Below are 17,165 nucleotides of genomic sequence, written 5' to 3'. Positions count from 1 at the left end.
GACAATTTGACTATCCAAGTATAAGAAATATGATTTTTGACTCTTTTTTCCCACAATTATCACAAACACAGGAGAAACAAGCGAACTCATTGAATTGATTTTCCCCGCCAAATGAAGTTTGTTGAAGAATGTATGCAAATCCCTAAGTATAATCCTAAAAAAATATTTAAAGTGTAGGGTAATTGTTGTTATTCGTTGCTATTCTCCTCATTGATATATATACACCCATGCAGTTTCATATTGAAATCTTGTAGCCTATCTGAGATATGGTCTTGAAAAGTTCCACAATACAAAAACAACAAGTTAAATAACTCTTATTTAAGAAAGTGTAGGTTTATGGCTCTTGTGCACTGCACTTCTCCTCATTGATAGCAATACACCCATGAAGTTTCATTTTGTAGTATTGTATGGTTTCTGAGATAAAGCACTGAAAAGTTACATCATAAAAAAAACAAAGGACAATAACTCTTATTTAAGAAAGTGTAGGGTTATAGTTCATGTGCATGGAATTTTTCCTCATTGATATCTTTACACCCATTAAGTTTCATGTTGATATCTTATACAGTTTCTGATATATAGCTATGAAAAGTTTTGTTACTGACAGACGGACAGACTGACGGAATGACAGACCAACAAAGCCAATTCTATATCCATCGTAGTACAAAAAATGTACCCATACTTACATGTTCTAAACGTCATTACTAATAGTGCAACCTACTAAAATAGTAAGCATAAAAAGTGCCTCTTCATTCAAACCTAATGTTCCCTTACATTTTATGATAGCCATAATAACAGACAAATTTCCTTTCAAATCCTACCTAATGTCCCCTCCAGCCACTGATGCCCTTCTAAAAGTTGATCCAGCATTGCAAAATAGTGTGCATTAGCCTCATCATTCATCACCCAGCCTCCTGTGACAATCTCAAATCTTCCATCATGAACCAGTCTGCAATAGATCAGCAGTGTGCGGAAAATATCACATTTACCAGTCTGAAATATTCACATGTAATTTTAAGTTTACCTCTAAACCTTGGGGTTTCAGAAGAAATTTCAAGTTTTTTTTAAATTTTCTGTTTACAATGTGGCTCTGGCGATACACATGTGCAGCAAAACAAAACGATTTTAACAACTTTGAAAGAGGATCATCCGAGCATTATCCCTGCAACGTTTCTGAACATGCATGTGTATTACAGACACTGCTTTAAAAAAATAGCCAATTATAACAATCAAATATCTTTAAAAATAAAATTTGCTTACCTACCTACCCATTTTCAATAACTCTTGGTACTTGGTAGGCAATGGCAAACACATTTTTTTTAAGATTCCCCCGAACACATAGCATACTCTTTGTTCATAAACTCTATTAACAAGCAACACATTTACATACTTCCTCACACGGCTTTTCTTGCCATCGTCCAGTTCGTTCCACCACAAATGGAAGAATGAGATCTCTGCGTATATGAATTTCATGGTGGGGTACTGCTCCAGCTTGTCCAGCATGTTGTTAAGTATATGACGAGTCTGTTGAGTGAAGTAACTGTCAAACGTCTTCACCCATCCTGCGGGGAAACAGAGACGTTTATTAAGATTTGATGACATTACATTTTATACCAAGAGTGTGTGTTGGTGATAAAATATGATGATAATTGTAAAAGTGGTAATTGTGATGATGATATTGATGCTTATTATTATGATGATGATTGATGCATCTGTAGTTGGATTTGTTATTGCTAGTCATAGAGATGGTTGTGATGATTAGGATGGTGGTTGATGTGTGGTCGTGATGACAATGTTGATAATGATTATGAGTTTAGTAATCATGATGACAATCAAGGAAAAGTTGATTTTTTCCACTTACCAGGGTCAGTATGAGAGTGAGGCACCACAAACACTTTCAGCTTATTGGTTGCATGCCACTGATTTGCTGGATAGGTTACAGTCCACCCTTGTTTCCAGGCACCGCCATCAGGATTGTCAAATGGAAGCGAGTCTACAACTTTCTCCATCTTTACAGAAACAAACAAACAGGTATTGAAATATAAACCTTATGACAAGATATGATGATTGTGTGTTTTATACATCCAAATGCTACAAATTAAAGCATACTACCTAAGTACAAACACATTACTTCATTATTATTGATAAACTCTTTCATTGTTATTGTCAACACAAACTTAATGGGATGCCTATGATTGCACTAATATCAAATCACTGTGATCAACCTCTATAGAGAGAATTGCCCGTATCAGCATATAGCTCCAATCAAACCCATGTTGCAATTACAACCTGTGGGAAGATGGTCCATTCATTTAGTATCGTTATCGTATGTTTAAGTTAAATTGATTATTTTCTATATGCATTTTTTACTGTAAATCTCTTTAAACCCATATACATAACTAGAAGGATAGCCCCCTAAGCCACATGACCTATTATGAAGCATGACGTTTAACTTTAAGGAATCTTAGGATGTCGATGGCTAAATCAGATACTTTTAAACTGTTTACAGTAGGATAACAAAAATCTCACATGCACTGCTTTATTTCATAACAAAGAATGCCTGCCATTTTGAATGCTGCATGTTGAAAAGTAAAGGAGAACGCATTTGAAAAAGTTTGTGCCTATGGCCAGACAGACCGACTGACGTCCATGATTATTCTGCAAGATCCACCTTTACTGCATAATTGTAATAGAATCTCTGATTTATCTCTGATCAATCAATTACATTAATATCTGGTTCCTTGCTAGGTGTGTTGATCCATCTGCAAACATCGTCTGATACAGGAACCGTCTTCCTCAGGCCAACATACTTATCATACTGGTCAAATTTTACTACCTCATTCCCACCTGAAAAAATATGATTATGTGTTTAATGCTTTGTGGTGAAATTTTTAAAAACATCTGTGCCAGTATGGGTAAAGCTCCTCATTTAAATTCAACATATTAAGATGTGAAAACTTTAGAAAACAAGAGATGTGTTTGTCAGAAACACAATGCCCCTTGTTGCGCCGCTTTGAAGCGATATATTTGACCTTTGACATTGAAGGATGACCTTGACCATGACCTTTCAAAATGTGCAGCTCCATGAGATACACATGCATGCCAAATATCAAGTTGCTATCTTCAATATTGCAAAAGTTATGGGTAATTTTAAAGTTTTCAGACGGACAGACAGACAGTTCAACTGCTATATGCCACCCTACCAGGGGCATAAAAACAGTATCTGTGCCAGTATGGGTTAAGCTCCTCAGTTAAATGTTAATGTATTAAGATGTAAAACTTAAGATAATTTTGTCCATGTGAAACCCAATATTTTCTGCTAAACAAGGGGGAAAGATCATTCCCAGCAGTGATATTTTCTTTTTTAATGAAAAAAAATTGTAAAAAATATGCTGTAACATGTCTCTAGAATGTGACATGCACACATGTCTTTTCTCAAACCACACATCCCAAAACTTTTAAACAAATACAAGTGTATTACTATAAACATAAAACACCACAAAAGTCTGTATTTGTTTTTTAGCGATACTTCCCACCTTTCACCATATAAAAACTCTGTGAGTCATACGGTGAAAATTAAGAAAAAATGGAAAGTTAAACAATTATTTACATTAAACATCACGAATTTCTCCATACCTTGTCGCTGCACAGCATTCACTCTGGGAACACTTTCCACCGGATGGTTGAACTTCATCCCACCCTGCATGGACACCACCCTGTCTCGGTTAGATTGCAGTTTCTCATTCTGTTTGTCCAGTAATGCCTGAAATCAAATTACTCCTTGAAATGACTAAGTTTGATTATTAGGTAAGGCTGGTCATCACACCGTTTTAAACCATTATTCTTTGCCTTGATCGTTCAAAGACAATGACCCAAGCTTTAACCCTTTACAACTTAGATACATATTTTAAGTGTTTGTAGTCACTTAGAAAGTTAAATTTGATTTAAGACCTTTATTACTAGATTCAAGTTTTTAAGGTTTCATTTCTAACAGGGGTTTGACTGGGTCAAAAATAAGTTGTTGCGACATTTTTGCAACACAAAATACCTTTACATGTCTGTTTATCAGGCCCTTTCAATACAGTCAGTGACATTAATGTAAAACAATTTATTGAATTATTGTTATTACTCTGCATTCAATTAATGTCTTTGGTTCCTTTATAACTTTTAATAAAATTTGTATTGTACAAACAAGAGCTGTCTCCATAGGATGACATATGCCCCCAAAAAACGCACATGCATACACATGCATACCAAATATGAAGGTTACATCTGAAGGGACACAAAAGTTATGAGCATTTTTTTAAACCTAAATGCAGATTTTGAAACTTAAACGCAGACCCTAATTTCAAGGTCAAGGTCAAAGGAGTCAAAATTTGTGTGTGTATGGAAAGGCCTAGTCAATATACACATGCATACCAAGTATGAAGGTTACATCTGAAGTGACATAGAAGTTATGAGCATTTTTCAAAACCTAAACGCAAAGTGTGACAGAAAGACAGACAGACAGACGGACAGACAGTGCGATCACTATATACCCTCCTTCAAGGGCATAAAAAACATGAAATGAAAAGATTTTTTTTAAACATCTATAATCCCAAATGACGTTCAATTTTTCTTCAAGTGATTTTGTTTGTGATTGACTGAAAGGAAGTAACAAATTATTTTTACCTTTCCAAACAAGATCACATAAAAGGACTTTTTTGCAACATGGTACTATTTTTTCTGCATTCTTTGCATGATGCCATACCTGCAAATTTGAGATGTCACGTTTGCCTAATGCTATACCTGTAACTTTGGAATGTCTTGCTTATCGCCTTTAGATGAGGCCTTAATGGCAGCTTTTATGTCATCTATGATAGCCTGGTTATTAATGATGTCCTCTTGTATGACGTTGATTTTTTTTTCAAACTGTTCAAGCGCATGCTAAAAGACATAGTAATATATAATTATATTTTTTACTTTATGTAACTACAATGCATACTTATAATACATACCTTGCTTTTATTGACCACTATTATTTTGTTATGTTGACTATTAATTCTAAAACAACAACAACTGAAAACAGCCATAATTCAGCAAGTCAGCTTTAACTTATTGTGACAACAATGCCTTTCTTTATGATCATCAATACAATAAGATTATTCAAATGAAAAAGTTTAAGAAATATCCCTTGAGTTGTTAAAGAAGTGATGAAAATATATAATTACTGGACTATAATTTAATTGATCTTGGTAAAACAGATAAAGGGTCAATGCCATAATTGTACCAAAACTTGTCATAGCCTTAATTCCTTTTTTTAATGAGCAAATCATTTAAGTTTGAAAGTTTAAGCAAGTTCCTCCCTGTAATTTTATTAACCCTTTCAGTGCGGGAACCGAATTTTAAAGGCCTTTGCAAACAGTTTGGATCCAGATGAGACGCCACAGAACGTGGCGTCTCATCTGGATCCAAACTGTTTGCTATTCTGATAGTATTCTTTGAAAAAAAATGAAAAAAATGCTAATTTTAGAAATTCAGCAGACGACATTTTAGCAGACGACAAATTTCCCAGCATGCAAAGTGAATGTTAAATGCATCCCACTCTCAGCCCTTTTAGAACAAACTCTTTTTCTGTAACACAAATGTACTAACTGCATCCACATCGGCAGAGTATCTTCCTGGTGAAGTGTTCAATGTTTCCAGCATCAGGTACAATGACAGACAGACCACGCAGAAGAACAGCGCTCCCCATACTGCCATGTACTTCTTCATTGTTACGGGCTTCTGTAGAAATACGTTGACAATCCTGAAATAAAGGTATTATCAATACTAAAAAGTGCTTGCATTAATCGTTAGACTTTTGAAAACTGGAATAACAAACTATTTAGGAATTACTGCTCATGATATTTGGAAGTTATGACTTTTTACTGCATACAAATCATGGGCGAATGTGTAATAACATAAATATTCCCATAGTTTGTTTATGGTAAACACTATTCTAAAATATGCCATTTTATAAAGACAAAAAGTAATACGTAAAAACCTTAGACAAAATTTAAGCACAGTGGCTTCACTATGTTCAAGATATTAATCATATAGTGATTTGGATGCTTCAATCAGGGCATATTCTAACTCCTGTCTGATTCGGTCCATGGAACGTATATTGATGTTTAACACCTTAATAGATAACCTGTCATGAAAACAAATAAAGCGAGTTTTGTAATAATAACTAATATATTTCTCGTTCTAATAAATAAACTTTTATGTCAAGACAATTTTTCCTTATTAATAAGTTTGCACAAATTTCTAGATGACCATGTTCCAGGATGGCAATTTATGAACAGAAAGGGCCATGATGAACACAATTATTTTATACAATTTAAATCTCTTATTTATTCGTCTGCAATGTATTTGGTCTTAGAGCATTTCCACTTATCAATTTTGTAAATCTAGAGCATAATGAGACATTGTGTCCGGTAACAAATTAAGACAAACATTGAGATTTCCGTAAGCTAATTTTAATTAAAAACAAATCAAAGGCCAGAAGTTTCAAAATTCTTAATGTATACTTTTGTAATGCAACATGTTCTCTAACTTTACATTGGAAATACCTATATTGAATCCGAAGCATTAGGCAATAGTAGGAATCACAATTAATTCCTTTGAAAACACCGTACAAAACAAATATATTGTTAACTCCAAGATAACTATGCAGCCAGTCTGAATCTTACAGCCTTTAGAAAAAGAAAGCTACGTGTGATTAAGTGTTAATTCTTTCTCTTAGTATTTCAAAATGTTTCAAGTCAAGTTTGTTGAAGGAGCTAGGCTAAGTTTGCCTTTCACAAGAAAAAAGCACAGAGAATTAAGAGAAATTCAAAAAATGTTGTAGATCAAAGTATGTGGAAAAAAGGGTTTCATTATTCATTTGAATAATTTGTTCTATTTTATTCCGTAATAATCTGTCCCTGCCAGCAAAGGCTGCAATTAATAGGTCCTCCTGTTCGACAATAAATTTCCCATGATAATGTATGTGATAGAATGTATGAGTTGTTTTTTCATATATTAAGCAATCTCTTCTATGCCTATCATTAATACATGTTTAAAATGCACTTTTTTGTCATAAACATAACTTTCTTAAATTAAACATTTATTTAAACATTGAATATTTTTAGAATTTAAGTCTTAACATAACCAATATTATTTTAAATGGGTTGTTTATAATATTTATTGAATAGTACATGTTACTATTAATATATATGATGACTTAACGTTAAATAAGGTTGTATTGACAAGCTATCCGAAATATAAATATCCCAATCATATCCAGTTCAGATTTTGATAGCTTATGCATTTATCATGGCATATTTTCACTCGATAATCGCTGCATTAACAATATTGTATCACATTTGACCTACCAAGAATGTTTATTTTGATGTAATAAACAGTAACAATAGATTTTTCACCTATATTTCCGATGTTATAGTAGTTTACAAGTAAATACACCGTGGCTTAAAATATGTACACGAATGTACGTTGCGTCGTCGACTAAAATATGTTATATGGCATCAACTGTTTCGCATAATAATATTATCTATCCATCTATCCATCTATCTATCTATCTATCTATCTATCTATCTATCTATCTATCTATCTATCTATCTATCTATCTATCTATCCATCCATCCATCCATCCATCCATCCATCCATCCATCCATCCATCCATCCATCCATCCATCCATCCATCCATCCATCCATCCATCCATCCATCCATCCATCCATCCATCCATCCATCCATCCATCCATCCATCCATCCATCCATCCATCCATCCATCCATCCATCCATCCATCCATCCATCCATCCATCCATCCATCCATCCATCCATCCATCCATCCATCCATCCATCCATCCATCCATCCATCCATCCATCCATCCATCCATCCATCCATCCATCCATCCATCCATCCATCCATCCATCCATCTATCTATCTATCTATCTATCTATATATACTGTCTAACTCTCCTTTCGAGTATTATCGACAGGCGCGCAGTCAGTGCAGGTAAAAGTGTTAAAAGTGAACTTTATTATATAGTTCATAAAGCACGAAAACCATCTGCATGATACTTTATATGCGTTTAGTTAAAGAATTCATTTTGTTGATAACTTTAAACAACTCTTTCCTAGAAATGTAAAGCTCTTATTTCAGATTCAACAATGCGACATTTTTGTCATGTAGCTAATAGGAATAAAAAAGACAAATGTACCTGATTTTACTTTAGTCATTAAGATCGATTAGTCTTCACAATACTTAGTAGACATCTCATGATCTGTACAGTTTTAACACAAATATAGACCTACCCGTAATAACTCGCAGAAACATTACTAGCATTGATTATACAGTTTTTATAAAATGACAATTAATTTTGTTTTCTTCTTCTTCCGATACAAAACTCTTTCTAATTATAAGAATTTTCGCTTTTGCAAAATACGCTCATTCGCCAAAATGATAATTATAATAGGCCTAATAAAGAAATTCCAAAAACTTGATCATAGAAAGAGATCTTCTAACCATCAGAGTATCTTTTAATTAAGGCACGTGGCCAATTATCTGCAAAACTAAACATACACAACAACACATAGCATGCTACTATCACACCTGGGGTCCCCAAACACAACAACACTTAGCATGCTACTATCACACCTGGGGTCCCCAAACACAACAACACTTAGCATGCTACTATCACACCTGCGGTCCCCTCCGAACAACCAATGCACATGATAAAGCTTTTCACTGTTTACATTTTGTTTATTACGGAACACTCTGAAGAATGTATATGGCTTAGTTCTTGTTGATTGCAAAACTTACGAGTAAGTTGAAACATCTTACATTATCTATCTTCAACAAGAAACCATACAAGGAATTTAAGAAAGAAAAATGTAAAAAAAAACAAACCTAAAAATTATCCGTGAATAATGCTTGACATATATAAAATATCCGACCATTTCGCTGACTCGCTATACACCTGTTCAATAATTGTATTAAAACTATTTAAAAACTAATTTGTCAGTAATATCAATTAGTTGGCCTCGGGGAATATTATCTTTCATGCTTCCGTATTTTTATATTCCCAATCGGTTTTACCGGAATTTACCGACAACTGACAAGTCATCATTTTGCAAAACAGTGAGCTAGTCTCTTAATAGGACAAACAAGAAGGTGAGGTAAAAGGGGCACTTATGCCTTGTGTGTAGGACATTTTCATCGAGAGGATTACGGTTTCCCCATGTGGGGATTTCCCACAGAGCACAGAGCACTTAATTGTTAGTAGCGTTGCGGGAGATACGAATGACGTCCCCTCCAGCGACGGCCTTTGATCCTTTAGTTCGCGGCCTTGTGTGTATTTCGATTGAAATGAGGTACTTCCTCGTACGTGAATGCATCATGTGAAGGCCCGTGTCACAGCACCCCTTCCTTATTACAGAAAAATGCGATTAAAAAAATAGCTTCTAGTCAGTAACATGGCATCAGTTCGAATGGAAAGATATTGCCGTTTATTTCACTGAATGCTGTTTTATAATTATGTCAAAAAAATACGTTGACATGTGTGTATATTCGAAAGCTCTTGGTGTTAACGGAATATGGACTTATTGTTCGATTCATAGGAAAGAAATGTACTTAATTGATTAACTACACAGCCGTTATCACGAGTAAAGAAACTACTTCAATAACCATAATTGCTTATTACTATTTGACCGATTTCAATCCGTTTTTTCGTATTTTGGTCGGTAAGATGGTCTTTATAACTAATTTCTGAAAAGTTGTACTTGTTTATAAAGTTGTTAGTGTTATTGGAGTGAAGATTTAAGACACTTGACAAGTTCCAAGATAATGTCAAAAGCCCCGTTACCCGACTTTCATCGAAAATCACGGGTCATGCTGGCACGTTTAATATCTTTATGCCATTAAACATTTAACCAGATACCGAAATATTAATGTTTCTTAAAGGGTGTTGACCTTTAACATTGAATTCCTAATATACTTTATTTGGTACCATATGATTTAAATATCCCTTACAAAGATGTATGTGTGAAATTAATAAATCATGATATACCTGACACATAAAATATTCTGTTCAGTAATCTCGGTAAAATGTAATTTGAAAACGAATTATAAATGTATATTTAAAAAAATATTTTGGGATGTCGGTTTGAGCATCTTGTTTACAAATCTGTGTTAAATATTCAAAATAGCTTTGGACTTTGTCTAGTTTATATTAAAGTGTACATCCTCATTAACAATAAGAAATGTTTAATTTGCGTAAAATCCCTTTAAAAATCGTAAAAGCCTTATCTTGTCAAACGCCGTTTATAGAGCATTTATAAATATGTTTAGGTCACAAGTGTATATGTATCTACTGGCACAGTTGCTTAGGGCAAAACGTGAAAATAAGCATGCGTTTTCTAGTACCAACTCTGGTAAGTGAACATTGCTATTACTTTCTACGCGTTGTTCAAAGTGACACAACATTTTTACTCATACAGTTTTATAGTTATTTGTTGTTTCAAACGTACTTATATGGCAATTTAAGCAGAACTAAAAATTATAATAAAAATTATTCGTTATGCTGTAGAATTACTACCCCCTCCCCTCGCTACGAAATTGAGGGCAAAGGGGATATATTGGAATCACCATGGACGTTTGTCCGTCCGTCCGTACATCTGTTCGTATTCACAAAATTGTCCGACGAATTACTCCAACAATATGAAACGTTTAGCATTTAAAATTGCATGTAATGTTACTGTTATATTCCTTTGTGCGCGCGGAACTAGTATTATTCAATTACATATGTAATTGTCTATGGCTAAATTTAAAAACTCCCGTAATTCTTTAAACTAGCGGGAAACCATAATCATCTTTGATGTAAAACATAATATTTTCCAGTTTTATCTTTTGAATAAATTTATGTATTAGGCCTTTTTTAAACGTGAAAAGGAATCCCATATTTTCTACTACATCTACTCAGACCGTTGTATTTCTGTCTGTGTTTCGTTATGATACAGAGGATATTTGTTCATGTCAGGGTAAGATCGTTTGTTATTTCACGAGTGATCATAGACAATATTATTTTCTATGATCACGAGTGAAATAACAAACGATCTTACACTGACATGAACTAATTTTCTGTTTCTTTGATGCCCCCTTTTTAAGAAAATAAAGCATAAAATACAAAGAAAATTTGTTGGATTCGATGGAATATCGATTTTAATTCACTCGTGATCATATAAAATATTGATATGATAATCTAAAATAGAAAAAGTAGTTTCGAAAATTTGTTATTTTCACCGGTGAAAAAAACAATTTGTTTATTTTCACTGCTGTTATTTCACTGGAGAAATGTCATATTTTATCATTAGGTATAAAAGAAATAGATGATATTTGATGGATTTGATGGAATACCAATTTTATGATCACAAGTGAATTAATATCGATATTCCATCGAATCCAGCAAATTTTCTTTTTATTGTATGCTTTTTTTCACCGTTTATTTACATTGTAAAAGAGTTTAACTGGATAATTTCGCTGGAGAAATTTATGTCGTCATTTTGTCGAACAAATGACGCCATTTTACAGTAAATCAGTGAAAAATATCGATATTTTTCACTGTTATTTTTCACTGTTTAAAACAGTGAATATCAGTTTTATTGCACTGATATTTCCATATAAACCACCGGAAAGCATACATCAAAATGTTTGGTTGTCCATATAGAATGAGATATAAAACATTTATCGGATTCGTATAATAGGATAAAAAATACTAAACAGGATAACATACACATGTCATATTGAGATTAATTTAATGTTTTATAAAGTGTCATTCAAGGACCCTCGCTTTATACACATTTGTTTACTCTGTTTATAAAAAGATCCTACAAATAACGTGCATAATTCACTACAAGTAAAAACGTTTATAACGTGTTTTACAATGGACTCGAGTCTTTTATCCTCCATAGTCTTAAAAAATAATTGTATGTTTTATTCCAGGCTCTGGTACATCTGACCGTTGTTACCGGATTCCTTCTTGATCACACATGTTTGATCGGAACGACGTGTACCTGCACCAGTACTGAAATACTATGCAACAACCAGGGCTTGGATAATGTTCCCTCATTCAAAATTAATGGCAGAAACACCAGCATCGATCTGCTCGACATGAGCGCAAACAACATAACCGTTCTAACGACGAATGCATTCACTTCACTAGGAGCTTACGTGACGTCATCATTACGAATTGACGTCAGCGACAACAAAATACGCGTCATTGAAGACGGCTGCTTCAATGGATTGGAGGACATGATCGTTACCCTAGACCTAAGTCACAACAATTTACAGGGTATCCCTACAGCGGTTGCTAGCCTATCCAAGATTCGCGTTCTGAAAGTGGAATTTAACCCGATAATTGCCTTAGATTCATTTGTCCTGTCTAGAATTGGAAACACTCTGGAGAACATCAGTATTACGCTTGATCGTTTTAAAAGATGGCCGAATGAGTTACATTTTCTATTCAAATTAAAAGAACTGACCGTTTACAATTTCAACTCTCCTATAATCAGGAACTCCGATTTCCATTACATCACGCAAATTCTGTCACTGTCTTCCATAGAACTGTCGCATTCACCACTGGAAGAATTTCCGGGAACGATTTGTGACATGTCAAATTTAAATTCATTGAACATCGCCAACAACGCTTTCGTCGACAGGACTGTTGAGTTCTTCAGCATTTGCCACGCACCATTAAACCCGATACGAACACTTTCAATGCATTCCAACAACTTCGACGTTCTTCCCGACATTGGGAAAATATTTCCTAACATCGAACACCTGAATTTCTCAGACAACAACTTACGTTACCTGAACAACGAGCTGACCGCTATGTCACGTTTGATCAGTCTAGATCTAAACAACAACAGACTGGCCCATTTCCCTTCCACACTGGATACCTTAACGCCCAGCCTTCAGGTTCTCTATCTTCGCAATAACTCTCTGATTGACATTGACAATAAGGCATTGACCTCCCTGGCGAGTCTTCAGATGTTGTTCCTCGACATGAATCCATTAGAATACATCGGAGCGAACGCTTTCCACACCAACACTGCGCTGAAAACTCTGTCCCTCTCTTCTACAAGGTTGTCCACTGTTCCATGCGCTCTTGCGTCCATTACTCTTCAGAACGTTGCCTATACAAACACGACCGTGGATCTCACCAATAACAATATCGACTGTGATTGCAAGATGAAATGCCTCTCGAATCTAAATTTACAGAAGTTTGAGTTTGTCGGAAACCCGGAATGCGCCCAGCCGAGCACTGCTATTGTTGACTTCATACAAACGATCATCAAAGCAAGCGTGTGCCACACATAATATAAATATGCTCGATCAGGTCTTTATATTGTTGTAAAACCAAAAGAAAATCTAAAATTGTTGCTACTGTATTAAATATGTTTAAAAGTATAGCCATGGTCATCTTATTATTTCGATTAGGTCGATTAAAATATTATCTTATTGTTTGGTAATAGAAAATGCTCATCGAGTATGAAAAACCTCCTAAGATGTTTCTGTTCTTAAGACACATGCACTGAACGTAACTGCATGTAGTACATGTATTTGAGCCTCGCTCTGGGAGAACCCTGCTTAACGCATGCGCGTAAGGTGTCGTCCGATATTAACCAGTGCAGTCCGCATTGGCAAATCAGGGGAGTCACTTTCGTACAGAAGAGACTTTTTCAAACGAAAAACCCCGAAAAAGCAAGTGTCGTCCCTGATAACCGTGTGCAACCCTTAACGCACATGCTTAGTCCTGAATTCCAGAGAGACGCCCATTTCCATACGGGTTATCACCATTTGTTTTCTCTATTTTTAATACATATATCTAACCGTGTCACACACGATTCAAAATTATTTTCTGCGAATATATTTTTATCCAAAACTTTTCAACTTAAACATCAAAGGAAAACTTCCAAATTTCTAACGGTTCTTCAGCATTTGCCACGCACCATTAAACCAGATACGAACGATTTCAATGCATTCCAATAACTTCGACGTTCTTCACGACATTAGGAAAATATTTCCTAACATCGAAAACTTGAATTTCTCAGACAACAACTTAAGATACACGAACAACGGGCTGATCGCTTTGTCACACTTGATCAGCCTAGATCTAAACAACACCAGACTTGTCCATTTCCCTTCCACTCTGAATACCTAAGCGCCCAGCCTTCAGGTTCTCTATCTACGCAATAACTCTCTGATTGAAATTGACAATAAGGCATTTACCTCCCTGACGAGTCTTCAGATGTTTTTCCTGGATATGAATCCATTAGAATACATCGGAGCGAATACCAGAAATGTCAACCGAAAACGTTATAACCTAACTTGGTAGAAAACGAAAACAGAAACACCAGAAAAAATCATATAAGTTAACGAAAAATGAAAACTTAATATTTTTTATATTTATTTTCATGGTTACAACATGGCAAAATCAACTTAAATTCAATCACAATTGTACATAAAATCACAAACTGAGTATAACCTATTGTTTATTACTCGACATGTAAAGTTTAATGATGCACAGCTTAAATATATATTTATTTGTTTCGGATACACATGATTTAAATACGTTATTCTAAAATGGGTATTCAATTAAGCATTATTAACAATGTCGACTGTACGCCATAGTCATTATAAGGGGAGTAAGTGTCAAAGAGAACTTCGTTTGCTTTAAAACAACTGATAATATACAAGAATTGCAACAGTAATGTAATAGTGAGTTTTGTTTACTGTTCATTGGTATTTATTAAACATTTATATACAAGGAATGATTAAACTCCAGAAACAGATCTACAAGTTTATGAAGCAAGATAAAATATAAAACTAACAAATATCGAAACCTAGCATTATAAAATAAAAAAATTAGGTTATGATAGGGGAAGCTCTGATAGAAGCCGCATATCAAGGTTTAAAAAGCAGTACATCTAGGTTCGTAAAGGCGAAAATCAATTTACCACTTCCGGTATTGATAGACATCTAACGTGTAGAAAATTACAAAAAACTTACGAAAACTTGCTGAGTCAGTGTAACAGGTGTTACCTGAAGCGGCGGCGTAATAAAAGCGAGTCATGCATATTACCAGTCAAAGGCAAAAACCCACTCAATATACTGTATGAAGATGATTTATGATTAAATGCTTGTACTGTTTCTAGTCTCAATATACTGTATGAAGATGATTTATGATTAAATGCTTGTACTGTTTCTAGTCTCAATATACTGTATGAAGATGATTTATGATTAAATGCTTGTACTGTTTCTAGTCTCAATATACTGTATGAAGATGATTTATGATTAAATGCTTGTACTGTTTCTAGTCTCAATATACTGTATTAAAATGATTTATGATTAAATGCTTGTACTGTTTCTAGTCTCAATATACTGTATGAAGATGATTTATGATTAATTGCTTTACTGTTATTAGTCTCAATATACTGTATGAAGATGATTTATGATTAAATGCTTGTACTGTTTCTAGTCTCAATATACTGTATGAAGATGATTTATGATTAAATGCTTGTACTGTTTCTAGTCTCAATATACTGTTTAAAGATGATTTATGATTAAATGCTTGTACTGTTTCTAGTCTCAATATACTGTATGAAGATGATTTATGATTAAATGCTTGTACTGTTTCTAGTCTCAATATACTGTATGAAGATGATTTATGATTAATTGCTTGTACTGTTTCTAGTCTCAATATACTGTATGAAGATGATTTATGATTAATTGCTTGTACTGTTTCTAGTCTCAATATACTGTATGAAGATGATTTATGATTAAATGCTTGTACTGTTTCTAGTCTCAATGTACTGTATGAAGATGATTTATGATTAAATGCTTGTACTGTTACTAGTCTCAATATACTGTATGAAGATGATTTATGATTAAATGCTTGTACTGTTTCTAGTCTCAATATACTGTATGAAGATGATTTATGATTAAATGCTTGTACTGTTTCTAGTCTCAATATACTGTATGAAGATGATTTATGATTAAATGCTTGTACTGTTTCTAGTCTCAATATACTGTATGAAGATGATTTATGATTAAATGCTTGTACTGTTTCTAGTCTCAATATTCTGTATGAAGATGATTTATGATTAATTGCTTGTACTGTTTCTAGTCTCAATATACTGTATGAAGATGATTTATGATTAATTGCTTGTACTGTTTCTAGTCTCAATATACTGTATGAAGATGATTTATGATTAAATGCTTGTACTGTTTCTAGTCTCAATATACTGTATGAAGATGATTTATGATTAAATGCTTGTTCTGTTTCTAGTCTCAATATACTGTATGAAGATGATTTATGATTAAATGCTTGTACTGTTTCTAGTCTCAATATACTGTATGAAGATGATTTATGATTAAATGCTTGTACTGTTTCTAGTCTCAATATACTGTATGAAGATGATTTATGATTTAATGCTTGTACTGTTTCTAGTCTCAATATACTGTATGAAGATGATTTATGATTAAATGCTTGTACTGTTTCTAGTCTCAATATACTGTATGAAGATGATTTATGATTAAATGCTTGTTCTGTTTCTAGTCTCAATATACTGTATGAAGATGATCTCAATATACTGTATGAAGATGATCTCAATATACTGTATGAAGATGATTTATGATTAAGTACTTGTACTGTTTCTAGTGCGCCGGAAACAAGGTAGTTTTTATTAGCAGACAATGCAGGAAAAAACATGCAGTTAACGTTTTTAGCACATAAAGAGGATGAACAAAGTATGTCGTTATATGTCCGTACGTTGAACTTATTGTTGGTTTGAGATTTGGAATTATAGTGTGGCGTGCTTTTGTCCAATTATTATTATTATAAGAATGTTATTATCTGTTTTAATCGTTAACTACATTTGGTATATTCTGTAAATAGTTACGAACACATTATAATAATCTCTGTTGCAAATTGTAAATGCCGTCCATAGTTCCAAAAATAATACTTTTATAATAAATACACACACTGTTTATTTCAATGCGTTAAGAATTTGAGATGGGAAAAGTTTCAATGGGCCCGAGTACATCGTAGTTAGCGCAATTCCAGACTAGGCAACGCATTCATG

The 17,165-nt window shown here is 33.9% G+C and overlaps 2 protein-coding genes across 4 annotated transcripts in view; one reads left to right on the top strand and one right to left on the bottom strand.

Moving 5' to 3' along the window:
* Positions 1 to 7,540, bottom strand: part of LOC127865646 (alpha-mannosidase 2x-like) — a 47,914-nt gene extending 40,374 nt beyond the window's left edge. Inside the window, exons 1-8 of one of the 2 annotated variants that reach the window (XM_052405553.1) lie at positions 7,443 to 7,540; positions 5,632 to 5,785; positions 4,786 to 4,923; positions 3,634 to 3,760; positions 2,723 to 2,844; positions 1,859 to 2,006; positions 1,388 to 1,559; positions 819 to 946 (exon numbers count right to left, since the gene is read on the bottom strand). In XM_052405553.1, the coding sequence (XP_052261513.1) occupies positions 819 to 946; positions 1,388 to 1,559; positions 1,859 to 2,006; positions 2,723 to 2,844; positions 3,634 to 3,760; positions 4,786 to 4,923; positions 5,632 to 5,751 (955 nt within the window). In that variant the 5' untranslated portion in view covers positions 5,752 to 5,785; positions 7,443 to 7,540. Of the gene's footprint in view, positions 1 to 818; positions 947 to 1,387; positions 1,560 to 1,858; positions 2,007 to 2,722; positions 2,845 to 3,633; positions 3,761 to 4,785; positions 4,924 to 5,631; positions 5,786 to 7,394 lie in introns of both variants that reach the window. The other variant, XM_052405554.1, reaches the window with a different exon arrangement.
* Positions 7,541 to 9,667: 2,127 nt separating this feature from the next.
* Positions 9,668 to 14,431, top strand: LOC127870231 (slit homolog 2 protein-like). 2 transcript variants are annotated; one of them, XM_052412877.1, is made up of 4 exons: positions 9,668 to 9,686; positions 10,372 to 10,454; positions 12,022 to 12,996; positions 14,258 to 14,431. In XM_052412877.1, the coding sequence occupies exons 2-4, from the start codon at positions 10,431 to 10,433 to the stop codon at positions 14,414 to 14,416; spliced, it is 1,158 nt and encodes a 385-aa protein (XP_052268837.1). In that variant the 5' UTR covers positions 9,668 to 9,686; positions 10,372 to 10,430; the 3' UTR covers positions 14,417 to 14,431. The 2 variants fall into 2 exon arrangements, with proteins under 2 accessions (XP_052268837.1, XP_052268836.1); XM_052412876.1 differs by lacking the exons at positions 9,668 to 9,686; positions 14,258 to 14,431 and having other exon boundaries at positions 12,022 to 13,488.
* The last annotated feature ends 2,734 nt before the right edge of the window (positions 14,432 to 17,165 follow it).

Source organism: Dreissena polymorpha, chromosome 2 (genome assembly GCF_020536995.1).
Source record: "Dreissena polymorpha isolate Duluth1 chromosome 2, UMN_Dpol_1.0, whole genome shotgun sequence".
NCBI lineage: Eukaryota > Metazoa > Mollusca > Bivalvia > Myida > Dreissenidae > Dreissena > Dreissena polymorpha.
The sequence above is the reverse complement of the archived record's forward strand: the minus strand, read 5'-3'. Positions and strand labels throughout refer to the sequence as shown.